The following is a 19,804-nucleotide window of genomic DNA, read 5'->3' on the forward strand; positions in this document are numbered from 1 at the left end:
TGGCACATTACCTCAAATTGCGGTCTGTGCCCCTTTGGGAGTCCCTGAGACTTTCTATTTTCATAATAATACAAATTTTAAATACTCCTATCCTTTCCCATTTACATAGGGGTGGGCCCTGATTTTCTACATATACTTCAACCAAAACAACATATCACAACAGTTGAATGCAGAATGCAAATGAAATGAAATGCAAAATTCAGGTGTCTTCCATTAAGGAGATTGTCAAAATATGTAAAACTGTGCCTGCTCTTCTTACTAAATTTACAAAAAAAAATGATTACTTTTTTGCAAATAATGTTATTTATATTAACATGCAATAAGTTTGGCATTGTTATTTTAAAATGAACAAACATTTAAAAATGGTATCTGTTTAAATTTCTAGTATAGCAAACATCAGTAGCAATAACCCTTCTAAACAAAAGCTCTTTGGGGTCATCAATAATTTTAAAGAATGTAAAGGGGTTCTAAGACCAAAAAGTTTGAGAACCACAGCATTTGATTATAAGCTCCTTGAGAGCAGGGACTATCTGTTTGTAATGGCAAGCAAAGTGGGACTTTTTGTTGAATTTTGTTTTGGAGGGCTTCTCAGTACTAAGGCAATCAAATGCCTTTGATTGAGTCTTACCTTTGTTTGTAGGAAGGCCCACACCCCTTTGCTAATTAGGTCATGAGAGGTGTGAAGCCCTAGAGAGGTGGGAAGCTCTCTGACCCTGAAGAAGTGTATATATAATTCGAGGTTAGCATTTTGTTTGGGACTCACACTCACTGGAAGAGTGTTATGTGATTTGGCCAGAAGAGACTCTGGGTAATAGCCATCGGAGCCCCCTGGCTTTGAAAAACCCAGATGTTGGTGCTTTTCTGGTAACTATGTATATTGTGTTTTTTGTCAGACAGAAATCTGTCCGTTGATCTGTTTATATTGTCTCTGTTTGTAATTTCTGTTTGTATTTGCTCTGAGGTTCAGGGTGCTGGCTTTTCCCTCTGAACTAAGTGAATGGTATATGTATGTTTAATTAAAGTAAGATTGTTAACCCCTTAAAGTTGCTTTCCTTAGAAAAGCAGATCACAGAACCTGTGCTAGCGGCCCTCCTGCGGGCTGGTGTTATTGGCCTTACACAGCCATGGTAGCAGCAAGTAGCATTGTTGTTACACTGTTGCCTTTCTTTACATTTACAGCGCTTAATGCAGCGCCTGGCACACAGTAGGTACTTAATAAATGCTAGCTGACTGACTGATTTTGGGGTGAGGGATTAACTATTGGGCCTGGGAAGGACCCTCATGTCACTTATAAGATACTTCTAAGCCTGTCGTATGGGAGGGGGCTTTTGTCTGAAAAATCAAAGCTAGGTCTTACAGTTGAGATGAGCCACAGGGTAGTAAATTTAATCATTCGGTTTAGGATGGTTGAGATGGTCAGGCTCTCTCCTCATTTCAGGGAGGGATCTTAATCTAGTGGAAAGATCTCAAAGTTGGGACTTTTGATGTCTGAGTTTTAACACCCTTGCCTTCCTGTGACTTCATACAAGTTATATGGCCTTTCTTCACATCATTGTGTGCCTCTTCCCTCACCCCAACAAAATGAAAATGAAAGTGATGCTATATACGCTGACTACCACCTATCCCTATTGGGAAGGTGACTATCAGCTTGACGCTTATCCTTTCTGAGCCTCAGTGTTCTTATCTGTAAAGTGGGGATAATGATACCTATAGGGTCTGCCTCACATGGTTCTTGTTAAGGATTAAATGAGATAAGGTGGGCAAAATATTTATCAACCTTCAGGTGCTATCAGGTGCTAGCTGATTCTTGCTGCTGTTGCTACTGCTACGACAATCATGTGTTCAACCATTTTCAGTCATACCTGACTCTTTGTGACACCATTTGGGCTTTTTCTTGGCAAAGATACTGGAGTGGTTTGCCATTTCCTCCTCCAGCTCATTTTACAGATGAGGAACTGAAGCAAATGGGGTTTTAAATAACTTGCCAGGGTCACACAGCTAGAACATGTCTAAGGTTGGATTTGAACTCAGTTAGATGAGTCTCCCTGATTCCAGGGCCAGCATTCTATAGACTGCACCACCAAGCTGCCCACAACAATTATAACAGATGTAAGTATACTTTAGAAGATGCAGGCAAGGAATAACAGTACTGGGGTCGTTGAGTTGTCTGGGCCTGAATGATTTGTATTAGAGACTAGTTCTTAACCTCTCTTGGGTTAGGGACTCTTCTGGCAGTCTGACAAAGCCTGTGAAGCCCTTTTTAGAATGATGATTTTAGTACATAAAATAAAACAAAATACATAGGATTAAAAAAAAACAACCCAAAAGTTAGTGAAATAAGGTAGTTTTTCCTCTGTTCCCATTCATAGACCCAGCCCTTGTGGATCCCAGGTTAAGAACCCTTGTTCTAGACAGTTTTGAGTTTCCCTGGTTAATTTGTTTTAGCTGTATAGACCTGGTCTGGAGTCTAGACCCTCAGTGAGAAAATGACCTTTTATTGCTACCTTTAGGTACCTACCTGCTCTCTTACTGATAGCTAAAAAATGTTTTCTTTCCCACTAGCCTCTACCACAGCCCCAATCTCTGAGACTCTGACGTCAGAGCGGTTAAGCCCGGAGAGATCTGCAAACTTGCTGAGGTAGGGGAAACAGAAACTTGTGAGTCATATCAAGTGATCTTGCTAGTGCTGCTACCAGAAGGAAACCTAGGGGCTGGGTCTCAGGAAGCTGTGGTGTGACCTTGGGGTACTTAGCTCCGATTCAGCCTGACTAGCGGTAAGCTGAGCAAGCTTTGAGGCCCACCCAGTCCTTTTGCAGTGGTCTGCAAATTACTTGAACCTTAGGAGACGGGAAACACAAAACACCCTTTAGTATATAGTACAGAGACGGCATCTTAGAGAAACAGCAGACGGTGTATTGATACCATAGGCAAAAGAATCAGGACCTATTTTCTCCCAAATCATCTTTGTACCAGAAGTCTCTTGTTGGTTGATGATCGAACCTGCTTAACAGCCACTAGGTCTTGCTGTCACTAGAGCAGATGTTATCAGGGACAGTATCAGTAAATGCGCTTCTAGTGAGAGAACCCCAGGACTGGATGCTGAGACCCTCAGTTCTCATTTCTATTCTGAATTAACTAGTCTTTGGGAAGTAAGACATGGTCTTCTCTCTTCTGTGTATCAGTTTCTCTTCAGAAACACCAAGATAGATGTCTGCCTGATCTTTTCAGTGAATCTGTAATATGTTCAGAGAGTGGCAAGGAGGAGGCTTCATGTCATTTTGTCTGTGAAGAGCTAAGTAAATTGAAAGGTCCTAGGAGAGAGAGAAGAGTTTTGGTATAATATTGGTGTAATAATATAATAATATTGAATTGTAGGCTCAATATTATTCTGCAGTGTGACATGACAGCTAAGCCAGGTAACATAGACCTTGGCTATAATAATAGATACACATACAGTGTCCAGAATGAAAGACTCCACTATACTCTGCCCTGGAGGGACATAGAAAAAGTGGAATGTTTCCAGAGGAGGGTGACCAGTAGAATGAGAATCGACAAGTCAAGTCAGCAAGCATTTATTAAGTGCCTACTATGTGCCAGGCACTGTACTTACCTCTGAGAATACAAAGAAAAGTGAAAAATACAAGTGGGCTATAAATCAGGCCATACAAAGATGAGTTGAAGGAATTGGGGATATTTAGCACAGAGAAAAAAGACTTGGGGGCAAAGGGAACTATAAATATGTTAAAATGTTTGAAGGGCTGTTGTGTAGAAAAGAGATTAGATTAATTTTTTTTCAGACCCTCTAAGGAAGAGCTATGGGGATCACAGAGTGAAGGGTTAAGTGAAGCAGATTTCAGGTTATTATAAAGAAACACTTGCTAATAATTATAGCTACATAAAAGTTAAATATAATAAAAATAATTAATAAAACAATAGATTTAGAGCAGGAAGGGACCTTGGAGGTCATTGAGTCCAACGCTGTCATTTTACAGAAGAAATTGAAGCCTAGATAAGTTAAATGAGACCTTTGCCCAGGGTCACATAGCTAGGTAAGTATCTGAGTCAGAATTCGAACCCAGCTCTTCCTGATCCTGTCTCCAGTGCTCTAAAACCCTGCTCGCCCTCCACTGTTCCATGCTGCCTCTAATGGGCTGCCTTATGGGGTAATGAATTCCTCATCACTATATTTCTTTCTGTAGAGGCTAAACAGTCATTTGCCAACGATGTTTAATTCATGCTGCAAATGAGGGTTGGTTGAGATGAACTCTGGGGTCTTTTCTAGGTCCAGGGTTCTAGAAAAAAGGGAATTTCTGACACTATCTCTTTTGGGGCTACCAAGACAAGCACAGAGAAGATGGGCACATTGGGAAGAGTGGGTGTGGGGTTCGGGACAAACCTAAAGCTTCTCCTCTCTCCCCTTGGTTCAAATTCTGGAGGTAGCAGAAATCAGAAGGGTGCGGGAACACTATTCAAGTGTTTAAATCTGGTGGCCAAAGTGGTGAAACAATTCCACGTCCCTTTTCAAAGTTACAGAAACACATCGGTACATAGAATCAGAATCCTCCAGGGCTAGCTTTCCACCTGGCTTTGAAAAGAGTTGGTTCTAATTTTTCCAAAGCAAAAGCAATTATGAAAAAGATCTGCCAGTCAAAATAGTCAGCAACATTTGCATCCCAGCAAGGGGGAGTCAAGGGAAAACATCTCAGTGGGTTCTTGGTTACTTTATTCCTTGTGGCGTAGACAAGCCTGAAAGTAAAGGAGGATGGTCAGTCAATCATCTGTCCTTTGGAAGCCCCTCAGTGTAGCTTGATGGAAAGTTTAAAAGTATTGGGTTAGCCCAGCCTCCCACGTCAGAAGCTAATCTTTAGGATTAGGGAATACACGGTCAAGTGTTTGTATGCCAGGAGGAAAGTGAGGGAGCCAAGAATGGGAGCCTTGGAGGCAAAGAAATAGAGGTTAAAGATGTTCACGAGCCAATGGCCCAATGGCCCTAGCAAGTGTCGTGTGAAGGGAGCAATTAAAATGGCTTGACTCTCTTGTTGCTTCTTCTGCGAGGGTCCCTCAGTTTGGGTGGGAAGGGGGTAGTGAGTGTGGTTGATTTTTATTCTTACCTTAGTGTAAAAAACACTTGATAGTCAAGAAAATGTTGACAGCAATGCTCTTGGCGAGCAGCACACGGAGCCCCAGCAGGGTGATGGACAGCAAGTTCACTTTTTCAATTTGCACTATGGAAGAGGAAAATTAGTGGAGGGGTGTTGGTGGTGACTAGATTCCAGCCCAGAGCAAGGCACTCAGTGGTGACTCTGACCTTCCTCTGCCCTGAATGACTCTTCTGTTCCCTCCCTGTAACCAAACTTATTCTTAGGCAACATCCCAGAGACCCAAGTCTCTGCGGGGGTAATCCCAATCCAGAGCTTCTCTGGGATCCACACTCACAGATGGTCCAAGGAGCTCTGTCAGGGGTGCCAGAGGCTGTAGATTCAGAAGGGACTTCAGAGGTCATCTAGTCTAATCCCTTCATTTTACTGATGAGGAAACTGAGGCAAGGAAAGGTCAAATGGATAGTCCAAAGTCATACAGACAGTAAGAAGACGAGTCAGGATTTGAACTCAGGTCACCCGACTCTAAATCTAGTGTTCTTTTCGTTGTTGCCTCCTTTTTCAACAAGCCTTTATTAATTAAGTGCCTACTAAGTGACAAGTGCTATATAGCAGGTTCTGGCGATATAAAGAAAAAGAAACAGACCTTGCTCTCAAGGAGCTTACATTCTGTTGTTGGCAAATAGCATGCACACAGAAAATTAAATTCTCTCTCTCTCTCTCTGTCTACCTTTCTATCTTGAGCCAGTTAGGTAGAGTAGTTATTAAAGAACTGGACTTGGAGTCAGGAAGACCTGAGTTCAAATCTGGTCTCAGACACTTAGGGGCTATGTGGCCCTGGGTAAGTCACTTAACTGGTGTCTGCCTCAGTTTCCTTATCTGTAAAATGAGGCTGATAACAGCACCAACTTTTCAGGGTTGTTGTGAGGATCAAGTGAAATGATATTTTGTAAAGCACTCTATAAATACTAGCAATAATCATACACACACATACATACACATATACATTCATACACGTACACACACAAAGTAATTTTGGGAAGTACTATCAGATGTGAGGGGATTCATTGCTATAGGCTCCCATATTTCTAAAGTTTCTTTGTTGAGCTCCAATTTTGACTGTTTTCGGTCCCCCTCTCACTCCATACAGAATTTGCTCTTAAACTTCTCTTGTCCTGCTTTGGACCCTTTACTTAAACCTACCTGAGGGTTTGTGGCACTTTTGGAAAGATGACAGCTGGTCAATGGGATCCTCTGGGTCTGGAAAGGATGAAATAAAACAATAAGAGGCTCTGTATTCTACTTCTAGCCAAGGCAATCACAGAATTTCAAAGCTCAAAGGCATCATCTAATCCAACCCTTTAAATTTACAGACAAGGTAAACAAGGCCTAATGAGGCTGAATGCCCTTGAAACTTCCTGTCTCCCCTGGGAGCTTGTTTTATTAATCATTCTCTCATCCATCTTCAGTTGCTCCCTCTCTGCTGGCCCTTTCATCACTTCCTATACATATATATATATACACACACATATGTACATATATATGTATATATATGTGCTCAGATATGTCCTAGCCTATAACATTTTTTCCCTGACCCTGCTACTTTCCTATTTTCTGTCCTGCACTCTTAAACTTCTAGACAAAGTAGTTTATGCTCCTTGCCTTCACTTCCTCACCTTCCATTTATCGGTTGACAAGCATTTGGTGCTAGGTGGGGTAGCTAGATGGCACAGTGGATGGATAGAGGGCTGGCCTTGTAGTCACGAGGACCTGAGTTCAAATCTAGCCTCAGATACCTATTGGTTACGTGACCCTGGGCAAGTCACTTAACCTTGTTTGCCGCAGTTCCTAATCTGTAAAATGAGCTGGAGAAGGAAAAGACAAACCTCTCCTGTATCTTTGCCAAGAAAACCCCAAATGGGGTCATGAAGAGTTGTACGCGATTGAAACAACAATCAAGCATTTATTAAATGCTTGACAAAAGTAGCAGCAATAACAGGTGACATTCATAAAGTACTTTGAGGTTTGCAAAGAGTTTCACATATGCCACTTCATACCATGTGTCAGTCATTGTGCTGAACACTGAGGCTACAAAAGAAGTTAAAAACGTTGTTACCGCCCTCAAGGAGTTTACAGTGAGGGACAATCCATAGAGAACTAGGTACATCTAAGATACGTAGAGAGTAGATAAAAGGTCATCTCAGAGGGGCTTGCTAGAAGCACCAGGAAGGGCCTCATGCTGAAGGCAGCTTTGAGTTGAGTCTTGAAGGAACCCAGGGATTCTAGGAAGTGGTGGTAAGGATGGAGAGTATTTCAGATATGAAGGTGAGCCAGTACAAAGGCGTGAAAAACCATGTACAACTTGGCTTCCAATCTCATCAAAAGGTTGGGAAATAATTTTTTCAAAAGTTATCAGTGGCTTTTAAATTGTGAAACACCAACAACCTTTCCCCTGTTCCTCATCATTCTTTTATAGCATTGACTACCATTGAGTTCTTCCTCCTCCTGGAAATCCTACCCATTTTCGACTTCTGTTATACTTCTCCTTCTCACTTCTTCTACTTTTCTGCCTGCTTTTTCTCAGTCTCATTTGTTGAGTCATGGTCTTACTGACCCCAAAGTCTATGTCCCTTGCAGTCTCTGTGTTCTCTCTTTGGGATTTCTTTCATTCCCAGGGCCATTATCTCCAATTGCTTGATGGATAGGATGCCATATAGGAGCTTCAAACTAAACAAACCCCAAACTGAATTTGCTTTCTTCTCTTTATAATCTAGCCCCTCCTCTCAACTTGTACCTTTCTCTTTATAGCACAGCCATCCTTCCAGAAATCTAGGCTCAAAAACGAATTCATCCTTTGACTATCCTTCCCCTCTGCCCCTGCCAAATTCAATTAGTGGCTGAGTCCTACTTATTCTATCTTCACAGTGTCTTTCAGGTCTATCCCTTCCTCTCCACTCACTGCCACCATCCTGGTTCAGGCCCATTTTGCTTGACTTATTTTAGCCCACTAACGTCTTATCTTAGTCTCCCTCTCCTCTAATTCATCTTTCCTACAACTTCAAATATTATCTTCCTAATGCAAAGTTCTGACTCTGAATCATCAATGGCTCCCCATTACCTATAGGAAAAATATAAACCCTACAGCCTGGCATTCAAGGCCCTACACATTTTAGCTCCAATCTAGTTGTCCAAACTTATTTCATATTACTCCCATTAATGTACTCCACATTCCAGCCAAAATAGATTACTAGTTGTTCTGCAGTATCATTCTGACATCTCCCTTCTCTTACATGTGCACATTCTCTATGCCTGGAATATACTGTCCTCTCACCTTTGCCTTTCTGAAATACCTTTTTCCCCTTCAAGGCATAGCTCAGGTGTTATCTTTTCTATGAAGCTTTCACTATCTCTCCATCTTAAAGTTATCTCATTTCTCAAAATTTCCAGAGTACTTTGCAGTTCTCTTAGACCCTATGACATTCTACTCGAATAATGTTCATCCATGGTGTTCATCCTATGGCTTAACCTCATAGTAGACTATAAGCTCCCTGAGGTGAGGGATTGTCATTTTTCAACATTGTGTATTATTGTTTTCCTTGCATATAATAAGTACTTAATAAATGTTTATTGAACTGAATTACATGGAAGTGACTTGCTCACGGTCACATAGATAGTATATTATGGTGTAGTGACAATAACATTTTATCTGGAGTCAAGAAGACCTAGGTTTCAATACCAGGTGGTATGTTACTTTATCTCTCTGAGCCTAATAATCTTACAATCTATCTCCCAGTGTTGTCGTGAAGAAAGTGCTTTATGAATCTAAAAATGTGAGTTATTAATTATTCTGATTTCTAGTCCAATGATTTGTTACATTATGATTTCAGCATCTAAAGTTGTTTGGCTGACTATAAATGGAAAGCTCCTGAAGGAGTTTCCTATGGGTCTCTGATAGCTAGGACGGGCTGGGCTGCTTCCTTTGGGGGGTCCACACCAGTCTGGATTGGACAGTCCCCTATAAATCATTAGTCTCGAGCAACAACAAAGAGAAAGCTATGTGGAAAGGGCTGATTGGCTGGTGGAGGTTCACAGGGGAGATGAGAATAATAACTCACATTTATAAAACACTTCATAGTTTATAAAGCACTTTCCTTACAGTGATGTGAACATGATTTTCACTGTTCTTACAGGTTGAGTGCAGTGTTTATGGTCACATCAACATAGTAAGTGTCGGAATTAAGACTCACACCTAGAGTCTTCATGTCCACTGTTTTTTCACATCTTACAAGGGTTTCCTTCCAACTAGTGATATGGAAATGCATGTGTTGTGAGTTTTCTGAGGCCATGTTCTTGAACTTTCCCTTCTGCTACTTACCCGTTTCGCTCAGTCACAAGATGTTTGAATCAAGAGCCCTTGTCTAGCTATGATTCATTTCTAGCTTGGTGCCATTTTGAGAATGGAGATAAGTTTAGTATTCCCTTAAACAGTTTCCCTTATTCTTCTCCCGCCTCCAGTTTGCCCGAGATCATACCTGAACTCTTGTCAGTGGAATCCTCATGGGAACTTTTGTAAGAAGCCTCCACGGTCATATTGTTGTGCTGAACTGTACACTTAATTTGCTCCAAATCTTTTTTATATTGACCAAGCTTGACAGCGCTGTACTTCCCATTGGTAGTGGTGACCACTCCTTCTGTGGCACTGTTGTCTGGGTAGAGTTGTATATCCACGGACTTGGGGTAGAAGTCTTTCACCAGACATGCAACATTGGTCCCATTTTTCATGACAAAGACTGAGGGCGTAGAAGGCTCTTGGGATTCTGAAAAATGCAATCAACCTTCTTTGTGAGGTGACCAGCCAACGTATTATGGTAGAAATGGTTATTTTAACTCTAAAGACCAACTTTCTACCAATGATCTGTTTTTTTCCTCTGCTGTCTGCTTGCTGATTCCTGAGCACTTGAGAGGATGGGCAGGGGAAGTAGAAAGAGATGTTATTATCATTATCAATGTCATGTTTATATGGCTAATGAGGGGATGATTATGTTACTCATTGTATCCTGATTCAGCATTGTCATTCTTATTGCCACAGAACACAGGATATAGGAGTCATCCATCATCCTGCCTTTGGCAGGACTATACCTAATTATCTTCTGAGTCTTTAGTTGTGCTCTCTGTGGCAGCAGCCAATTAGCTATGGGATACTGGATAGCAAGGATAAAAGCTCTCTGCTGATGGTGTCACTTTGAGCCTGGACCATGGCTGATAAGTTTGACAGAAAGTTATGGTTATAATGGCTCAGAGTCATTGGGCTGCTGAATGAGTAGACAAAGTCAGCCCATGGCTGAATTAGGGCTCTGGACAAGAATATCTGTGTCTATTCCCCTGCTAGCCCAGAGTTTCAGCCAAGAAACCAGGCAAGCTAGAGAACTACAAAGCTCCGCCCCTCTCTCCACACACACATTGTGTGCCCTTCCAGGACCGGGGGCTAGTTGTGTGAATTTTCTTTTACCTTTGAAGTTTCCATCACTTCAAGTGCTAGGGACCATTAGGGATGCTGAACATGGAGTTCACATTGAGAGGATCACAAAGGCAGGGCTGAGAAATGGGGCAAGATGAGGGTGACATTTTGCCCTTTAGTGGCTCTCAAGATAGGAAATTTATCTGACAGTTCAGTGGGATGGATACCAGAGAAGAACCAATATAGCTGGCAGCATTTTAAATGCATTTAAATGATTAGTATAGAATTTCTTCCTAGAGAACCAGCTGTTCAGAGCGGTGAGTTAAAGAAGGAGTTCTTACTGGGTGGATGTTGCATTCTGGTCTTGACTATAGGCCCCTCACACCCTCTGTTAAATGGGTCCTGAGATTTCTCCACTGAAAATCTGAGTGTAAAGATATGATTCTGCTCATTTTTACTGAGCACAGGAGGAAGGTTCCTAAAAGGGTATTTTGCTGTCATCAGCTCCTCATCCTGAAAGGGCAAGGACCCCTCCCTTTGTGTTCTACCAGCACCTGCTTTCAAATACCCCAGTATTACATGAGAAGTCCCTCACTTTTCCCTGCTTTAGCTGAGACCAACTGACAACCCCAGTATTAACGGCTAGAAACCACACATGACAAATGGCTTTCTGTTTTCCTTCCTCACTCACCACCCTCTCCCTTCCATATCCTCTCCTCCCTTCTCCTCTTCTTAGCAGAGATATTTCAGTTTGGTCTCCCAGGTTTGATCTTGGACTGAAGTATATTTCTGCTTGTTTTTATGGGCACTCAGTTTCCTCATCTGTAATGTATTTTCCATTAATTCTAGCAGCTTCTTGACTTGACTACAGTCATATCCATACCAGAGAAATGAAATCTTTATTGAGGGGGATAAAATTAGATGGCTTCTGGGGTTTCTTTCAGATCCAAGCAAGGATCTCATGAGGTGGGGAAGGTGATCAAATTAATAAAGAAAAAAACCCTTTACCATCATAGACTTAGGTCTACACAGCTGCAACAATGCAGGTTCCTATATCTGTTTTTGTCAAAGGTTCCTGGAAAACTGAAGGAACTCGGGTTTTCTATGCTGTTGTAAATAAGTTTGGTGAGAATATGTCTGGATTTCTTTTGGGTTGGAGCTACCAAACAAAGACCTCCCTGGGCCCAAGGAAGGAACGCCTAACCGGACAAAAGGTGATCCTGGTCCTGGTTTGGTCTCTGCTACTAACTACCTTTGTGACCTCAGGAAATTTCTTTTACTTCTGTGGGACTCATTTCCCTCATCTATAAAAATGAGGTAGTTGCAACATATAAGTTTGAACATTCTATGGTTCTAGGAAATCACAGGCAATTCCATTGATGTGAGGTATGGAATTCTGATCTGAGATCACTGATCCTAGCTCAGGAGAAAAGCCACCAAATCACAGAGTTGGAAAGGACCCCTAGGCCATATAGTCCAGCCTATATTAAATATATATATGTATATGTATAATGCATATACATATATATACACACATACATACATACATATACACACACATATAGATATATCAAGAATTCTCTTTACATCAAACCCAGACTTTGCTTGAAGATCTCTAGTTAGAGGGAACTCACCACCTCCCAGCATAGTCCCTCCCACCTTTGGATTGGTCTAACGGTTAGGATAATTTTCCTTATGTCAGGTTTAAATCTTCCTCTCTGCAATTTCCACCCATTTCTTTGAATTCTACCTTTTGGGGGCCAAGCAAAAAAAAAAATGGAATTGCTCTTCTGCATGGAAGCCCTAAAGTATATAAGAAGAGACTTATGTTTTTAACTATAAGCTCTGGAAATGATAGTCTGCTATTGAATAGTGTCGATGTGCTGAATTTGATCATAGTATACTGGTTTGCTAGAATATTTTGTTATGGTCCCTGTCTTGATTAGCGTTAGGACTAATCAATAAGGAATTAATAATAAGTCAATAGTTGAGGCCACTCAATAATTTTCAACTAACCAATATTTAGTTGAAAAGTTAAAAAAATCTTTATAATCGGTTATATGACATCCTGATGATCAAACAAAGGTTGTTTAATTGGATTAAAATAAAACAAAACAAAACCAGAAACCTTGAATATGGTCAAATATGGTTCACATGTGTAAACACGTAAACACAACCTTTTTTTGGCTATAGGGACCCTTTTGGCAGTTTGTGGAAACTTATCTACTCTTCTTAGAATAATAGTTTTAAATGCATAAAATAAAATGCATAGGATTACCAAGGAAACCAAAGACATTTAAATACTGTTATCAAACAACATTAAAGAGAAAGTTCATGAACCTAAGGTTAAGAATCTCTGGTTAAGATGCTACATTTGGTTTCAATAAGAATAGTGACATTTTATAGTTTTTTAAAGTTTACAAAGCACTTCTTAACCTTATAAGGAAAGTAGTACAAATATTATTTGCGCCCATTTTATAGATGGGAAAACTGAGCCTCAGTGACTTGCCCAGGGTCAAATAGCTAATAATCACTGCAGTTACGATTTGAACACGTCTCACTTGACTTCATGTCCAATGCTCAAAAAAATTGAAATTTGAAGTTGCATAAAAAGTCATTTTTGGCTTTTACAAACTCTATTACATTCTACCATGTATCACACTTATTTTAGTATCTTTTTTACTCCTGTTTTAAATTATAAACTCTTTAAAGGTAAGGACTTATGTTATTTTTCACTGATACTATTGCTGGCACTTAACAATGCCTTGCATATAGTAGGCACATAATAAATGTTTGTTGAATTGAATTAAATTGAATTTTATTGAATTGGAATGTGCTCTGAATTTACTTCTTTTGAATTTTCTGACCTTCCACACCCTCCCTCTCCCCAAATAGAATCACATTTGCTAATTTAAAAATGCAATTTGTTCTGAATTACAATCCTACTTTTGGTCTTTCCCATTTTCACATAAATCAATTGAAGGTTTAAACTGTTAGACAGAACACTCAAATAAGCATACACTTCACCTTGAACTTGCTTTATTTGCCTGGCAGCTTATATATATCTCAACATATCTGCTGTTTTTCTGATGGTAGTGAATGTGTACATAGGTTGTTTTATGTAGCGCTGTGCCTGAAGATTTCAAGGTTACCAAGAAGTATAGTATGTAACTTCAACTTCAAATCCTGAATATATTCCATATGATGAACCACATTTGTCAACCCAAGGCTCTCTGAAGCACAGGACACATTTTTAGGCTAGATCAGCATGGCCAAAGGATGTGGATACGTGAGGCAAATATCTGGAGAACTGGAATTAAGGTGTGTGTGTGTGTGTGTGCGTCTTTTGTCCTGACCTCTGGACAACAGTGTCATGCTTCTTCCACTTCCTTTTGTCTATGTGCTTCTTGGGCTGCTCTGAAGATTTCTAAAACAAAAGGAGATTCTTTAATCCCCTAACCTCGTATCCCCTCCTGTTTTAAATCTGTAGCTCACCATCTCTCATAACATTCCCTAAGGAATGTGACCATCAAAGTAAAGAAAATGGTACCATTGAGAGAGATGAAATTAACCTAAGACATAGACAAAAACTATAACTCACCTGGCTCTACTGATAGCTCAGTACCAGTTCCAAAATACATTGCTCGGGTGTCCCAGGAGCACTCTGCTATACAGCCATACACATAACCAGCCCACTGCTGACTTAGGGGCCTGGGCAAAAACATCTGTGCCAGTTCCCCAGCTTGCCTGGAACCTCAGTCAAGAAACTAGACAAGTTAGGGAACTACAAAGTCACCCTCACTGAGACCAGGGGCTGCTTGTGTGAATTCTCTTTTACCTTTGAAGTGATCACCACTTTAAGTGCCAGAGGTCATTAGAGATGCTAAACATGGAGTTCACACTGAGAGGATCACAAAGGCAGGACTGGGACATTTTTCAGATGAGGGCAAGATGAGGGTGACATTTTGCCCCATAGTGGCTCTCAAGATAGGAAGTTTATCTGCCAGTTCAGTGGGATGGATACTAGAGAAGAGATAATATAGCTGGAAGGCAGACAAGGAGAGAAATTTTTTTAATGGTTGAAAAGCCAGGGATGGAATGATTTAGATATCTGTCCTATTTTTTACTCTGGTGAGTAGGACTCTCTCTTAGGTCACAGGGATGGCTTTTCCATTAGAAACAAATTCTCTATCCCCTTTTTCCTTGCAAGTCTCTCCTGCTCCAAATCACTCAGACAGATCCTTACCATACGTTTGAATCTGCTTTATGATTCACTGGGCCAAGAGAGGTATTTTCCACTAAACTCAGAGCCCAGAAAGGAAATCAGGAAATTGGCTCTGTTGAGGAGTGCTTTCCACTCCTAGGTATCACGGATGCCTTGTAGAGAAAACTCCTCTTTCTAGAAAGCATTTTAAAAAATAATTTTGTTTTATAATTTCCACAGCATCTGGACTTTGGATGCAAATCTCGTGAGGTTTCAGTGAATACGGGAAATTGAACTTGAAAGGCCACTCAGGTCACACTTTGTTCCATTACTGAAAAATTGGTGTCTGGGCAGGGGAGGTTGGTGGTTAAATGAGGGGTTGATATGTTGTGCAAATCTCTCTGGGGCGAGAGATTTGATTAGAAGCACAGACTTCACACTCCTTCAGTTTCACATTTGTCACCTCATACTCCATTCCTTCAGAAAGTATGTGTCTCCACTAGTGGAAAACCAAGTGGGGAAGATGGTGCCTCTGGGTAATGTGGATCAGCTCCATTGGGCAGGGCTTGAAGCCTTCATCATTTCCCTCTCTCTCTCCAACCCCCTGAAGGAATAGACTTAAATGTTTGATGCAAGTAATTCTCATTTCCAAGTGGAAATGAATTAAACAAAAAAGCCAAATATTTACTTTTTTTCTCAGCTGCAATTTGCCAGCCCCAGATATTCACATAGCAATTAACTACACCTCTTTTCTATCTCCTTCCTTCTTTGTGTGGCATTTCCTTTTGTTCCTTAAGAGAGGATCACCAGATTCAGCTAATAGAGGCAAAGGCAATAAAAGGACCCTCTAATCTAAAAGGTTACTATTGATCGGGAAAGTAGAGACACTATTGGACACCTTTCTGAATGGCTGCCTCGACCTTCCTAGTCTATAGTATCAGCTGAGAAACCTGGCAGTACAGAAGGTGACTAGCATGAACTTGTTGGGTTCAGTCTATGCAAACTCCCTTGGGACCTATTAATGATGAAGAGAATCCCAATCCCTTTGGCTCTGTTTTCCTATTTATAATGTCTTGGGCCAGAAGTCCTATTTCAGGAATGAGTTTTTTTAAAAAATTTTAACAATTGAAAAGGATCTGTCTGCCAACACCATGCTCTGAGACAAACCTGCCAAGTCCAGTGACACTGTCTTAAGATAGATCTAATAGGTTTATCTTCAGACTTTAATCAATTCTCTTTGCAGAGAAGTGGGTATCTATCTAGTGCTGTCAATGTGAGCCGGGTCACAGATACACGCCTCATTGCAAGTCTTCATTTCCCCCTGGGATATGCCAGCTATGGATCAGTGGGGAGACCCACTTCATTGGACTCTTCATGCTCCAAAAGTGACTTAGTGTTAAAGTACAATTACTTTGTGTGGACCATTCACAAGTCCTCAGGCAATAGATGAACCAACAGTTAGGTTGCTATAATGGATAATCTCCTGCCAAGGATTATCTAAAACAATGAACATCATCCCTTCCTTCTCCCCCAGGTCTCCAAACACTTCCCCTATGGTTCAGGAGCCTCCAGGAACCATCAGTGCTCATTAGCCTGCACAGTCAAATTGGGGTCTCTTCTAAAGATAAATTTAATAGCTGGGTGCCTGCTGCTAACCTGTAAGGCTGGCTCCCCTAGGCTCATAGAAGTAACGGACTAGGCGAGAAGCACTCTGAAATATTGATTGTAGCAGATGCTGCTCGTGTTGCTTTCTGAAATCAGAAAAGAGACTAATTAACATGAAAGGGCTCTATGCAGGTGGGTGCTCTGGTTGTCCAGTTTTGTGGGGTCTTTGAGTCTGAGCTTGGGTGTTTTGGCATAAGAGAAGCATTACATAATGCTCAGAAAAGAGCATAGGCCTGGACTTCTGGAATTCTGGGTTCTGGAATCAATTCTGCAACTAATGTACTGTTATGATTTTGGACAAGTCACTTCCCCCTTTGGATCTAACTTTCCTTATATGTGCAATGAGGGAGCTGGACTAGATTATTTCCAAATTTTTCCATATAGTTCTCATGTTCTATAGTTATATGGGTTGTGACTAAAAGCAAAGATAGTAGCACGATGTTCATCCTCTCACCTGGAAGAGCAAAATCCTCTCTGCTATCTACCTATCCTTTCTTTTTCTCTTTCTCTTTTTCTTCCTTACTTCTTTCCTTTCTTTCTCCCTTCTTTGTTTCCTAATTCAGTTCTTGGCTCTTCTTTTCCTAAGCAGGAAAGAAAGCCTTATCACTTCTGGCATTGCCTTTCCATTGGATGTCGAATACAATGTCCCCAGCCAGAAGCCCTAACTCAGAAATGGGTTTTATTTAAATGGATATAAAGGGCCTGTCTGCCAACACTGAACTCTGGAATAGGCCTGCCAAATACAATGACATTTCCTTAAAGTAAACCCAACAGGTCAATCTATAGAATTTAATCAACTCTCTCTGTAGGGAAGGGTTTTCCTCTTAGAGTTTTTCATCTCCCCGAGGAATTTCAGCTTTTCAGGGCTGTGGGAAGCTCTCTCTCATGGAGGGACTAGTGTCTCATCTCTAATATTAGAATAATAGAAAAGTGTGATACTTACTTGGTTCCACAATAAGCTGAGTTGCTTTTCCAAAGATGAGCTGTGCAGCATAGGCACTTTTGAAACCAGCTGCACAAAAACACCCTTGCTGTATTTCTATCCTCCATCAATTTGGTTGTACAACTCAAGAAGGGGAGAGCAGGGGGCCTGACTGGAGACCCACAGATCTATGGGTCTTTCTGAGATCTAAGCACATATGTTGGTATCTTGTTTGAAGTCTGGTATCTGAGTGCTAAGACTTTTATAAAATCCCCTCATTTCCCCTCTACCCTGACATCTTTTACTACATGATGAAAGGAGGATTGTTCCTTGCTAACCCTAATTTTCCTCCTAGCCTCTGCCCTTAAACTCTCATTGATTGTTAGAATTGGAAGGGACATTTTACCTTACCTAAACCAATCTCCCTATTTTAAAAATGAGGAAAAAATCCTATAGAGATGAAGTGACTTTTCTAAGATCAGATAATAACATTAACTAGTGGAGAGTAGCATCTTTTTCACTTTGCTGGAGAATTTCCCAGTGGTCACTGCCTATTGGGATAGTGAAAGATTCAATCCATACCTCTTGTCTCCCTGACTATTGCTCTTTCTACAATGCAGTACTTCCTCATTACAGGCACATCCAAAATTCATTTATTTGCTGCCAACTGGGTAAAACTTCCAAAGTTTGTCAGAAGGAGAAGAAAGAGAAGCAAAGAATGTTCAGGGTAAGATGGGTGATCATGAAGGGAGTGTTGCAGGCAGAATCTCTCAGTCCCCCCAAATTAACTTGAGAAACAAAGCCAACATTTAGTCTCAGAAAGAACATTGGTTCATAGCCACTTCCTTGGAATGCCTTCCAGTTGCGTTCCTTTCCCAAAGATCCATGGATCAGTTAAATATGAAGCACTGCCTGTGGTCCCAAGAAGAAAACTCTTCTTTTCTTATTAACATAACTCTGATCTTAGCATCAACAACCAGGTAGATGGATCCTCAGCTCCCTAGCCCCAGGTTTTTAGTCCTATCTCATTTGACCTCTTGACACTCAGCCATAAGGAAGGCCTTCTAAACAATAAACATTAGCAAATGGAAACCCTATTTTGTTTGCAAATATAATCTGAAAATATTGTTATCTATATTTTCCAACTTTCTCAAGCTAGAAGGGAATAAGAAGACTGGAAAGGTAGAAAGGGGCCAGGTTTAAAAGGCTTTAAAAGGCAAAGGAAGGATTTTATTTTTAATACTGGAAGTTATAGGAAGCCAGTGGAGTTTATTTAATGGGAGGTATGACATGGACCTGTTCTTTAGAAGGATCAATTTGACAGCTGAGTGGAGAATGGATTGGAGTGGGGAGATCAACCAGGGTTATACAGTTAATATCTACAAGAGGTCAATGTCAAGTTGGTTCTTCCTGACTGAGTCTGTCTCCACCAATTATATATCATACTGCCTCTTTAACATAGAGCACATTAAATTTTGCAAAAAGCCTCATATACATGATCATATTTGAGCCTTGTGAGAACCCTGAGGGGTAGGTTCTGCAAGCATTATTTTTTTTCCATTTTATAGATGTGGAAATGGAGGTTCAGAGAGGTTACGTAACATGCCTGTAGTCATACAGCTACTAAGTGCTAGAGATAGGATCTTAATCCATGTCTTTTTAATTCTAAACCCAGAATTTTCTATATGATGTCATATTGCCTCTTGAATGTGTTTAAAGGAGCTGGGTTAAGTTAGGCCTGGAAAAGGAAATACTGCGAAGGAAGGTTAATGACAGCATTTAGGTGAATCTAGACATTTGATTATGTAGAAGGGAGCTCTTACTACCAATACCCCTTCTTGTGGGAGTAAATTATAGTGCTTATTGACGTGACATGACTTAGTGCCCCAGACAAGTTTATGACTAGAAATTGCAGAACATTCGGCAACCTGCATGGATAGAGGGGATTTCCTCATCAGAAGTTCCCAATGTCAATGCAGTAGAAGATTAGAATGATATACATGGCTATTATAATAATACAACCAGAAGTTCCCTATATCAATATTAGAATGATCTACATAGTTATTGTTCTTATAATAATATAATTCATAATATGTGGGATGGTGCCTACATGTTTAGCAAACGAGAGGATATGGAGGAGCAAAAGAGGACTTGCTGGTCTTAGAGTCAGAAACCCTATGTTTGAGTCCAAGATCTAACACTTCTTAGGTATGTGACTCTGGGCAAGTCCCTTAAATTCTCATAGCTTCAATTTCCTCACATGCAAAATGAAGACAATGATATTTATGTCAACTGCCTCACAAGGCTATTGTGAAGAAAGCCCTCCATGGATATGAGCTATCATTTTTCTATTAAGTATTATTACTTTTCTGTTTGCATACCCAGTACTTAGCACAGCGGCTTTGTACATAGTGAACACTTAGTAAATGCTTCATTCATTCATATTTTTCAAAGGA

At 40.6% G+C, this 19,804-nt stretch overlaps 1 protein-coding gene and 1 gene segment (V, D, J or C); both read right to left on the reverse strand.

Annotated features, from left to right (window-relative positions):
* The window catches only part of LOC118830158 (T cell receptor alpha chain MC.7.G5-like), a 528,438-nt gene that overhangs the window by 118,957 nt on the left and 389,677 nt on the right, over window positions 1-19,804 (reverse strand). The gene's annotated exons all lie outside the window — the stretch shown is intronic.
* Window positions 4,074-19,804, reverse strand: part of LOC118830157 — a 126,349-nt gene continuing 110,618 nt past the window's right edge. The window contains 5 exon segments of the C gene segment in view: window positions 4,074-4,746; window positions 5,112-5,225; window positions 6,303-6,359; window positions 9,632-9,916; window positions 14,159-14,219. Coding sequence covers window positions 5,113-5,225; window positions 6,303-6,359; window positions 9,632-9,916; window positions 14,159-14,219 — 516 coding nt within the window.

This window comes from Trichosurus vulpecula, chromosome 8 (assembly GCF_011100635.1).
Source record: "Trichosurus vulpecula isolate mTriVul1 chromosome 8, mTriVul1.pri, whole genome shotgun sequence".
Taxonomy (NCBI): domain Eukaryota; kingdom Metazoa; phylum Chordata; class Mammalia; order Diprotodontia; family Phalangeridae; genus Trichosurus; species Trichosurus vulpecula.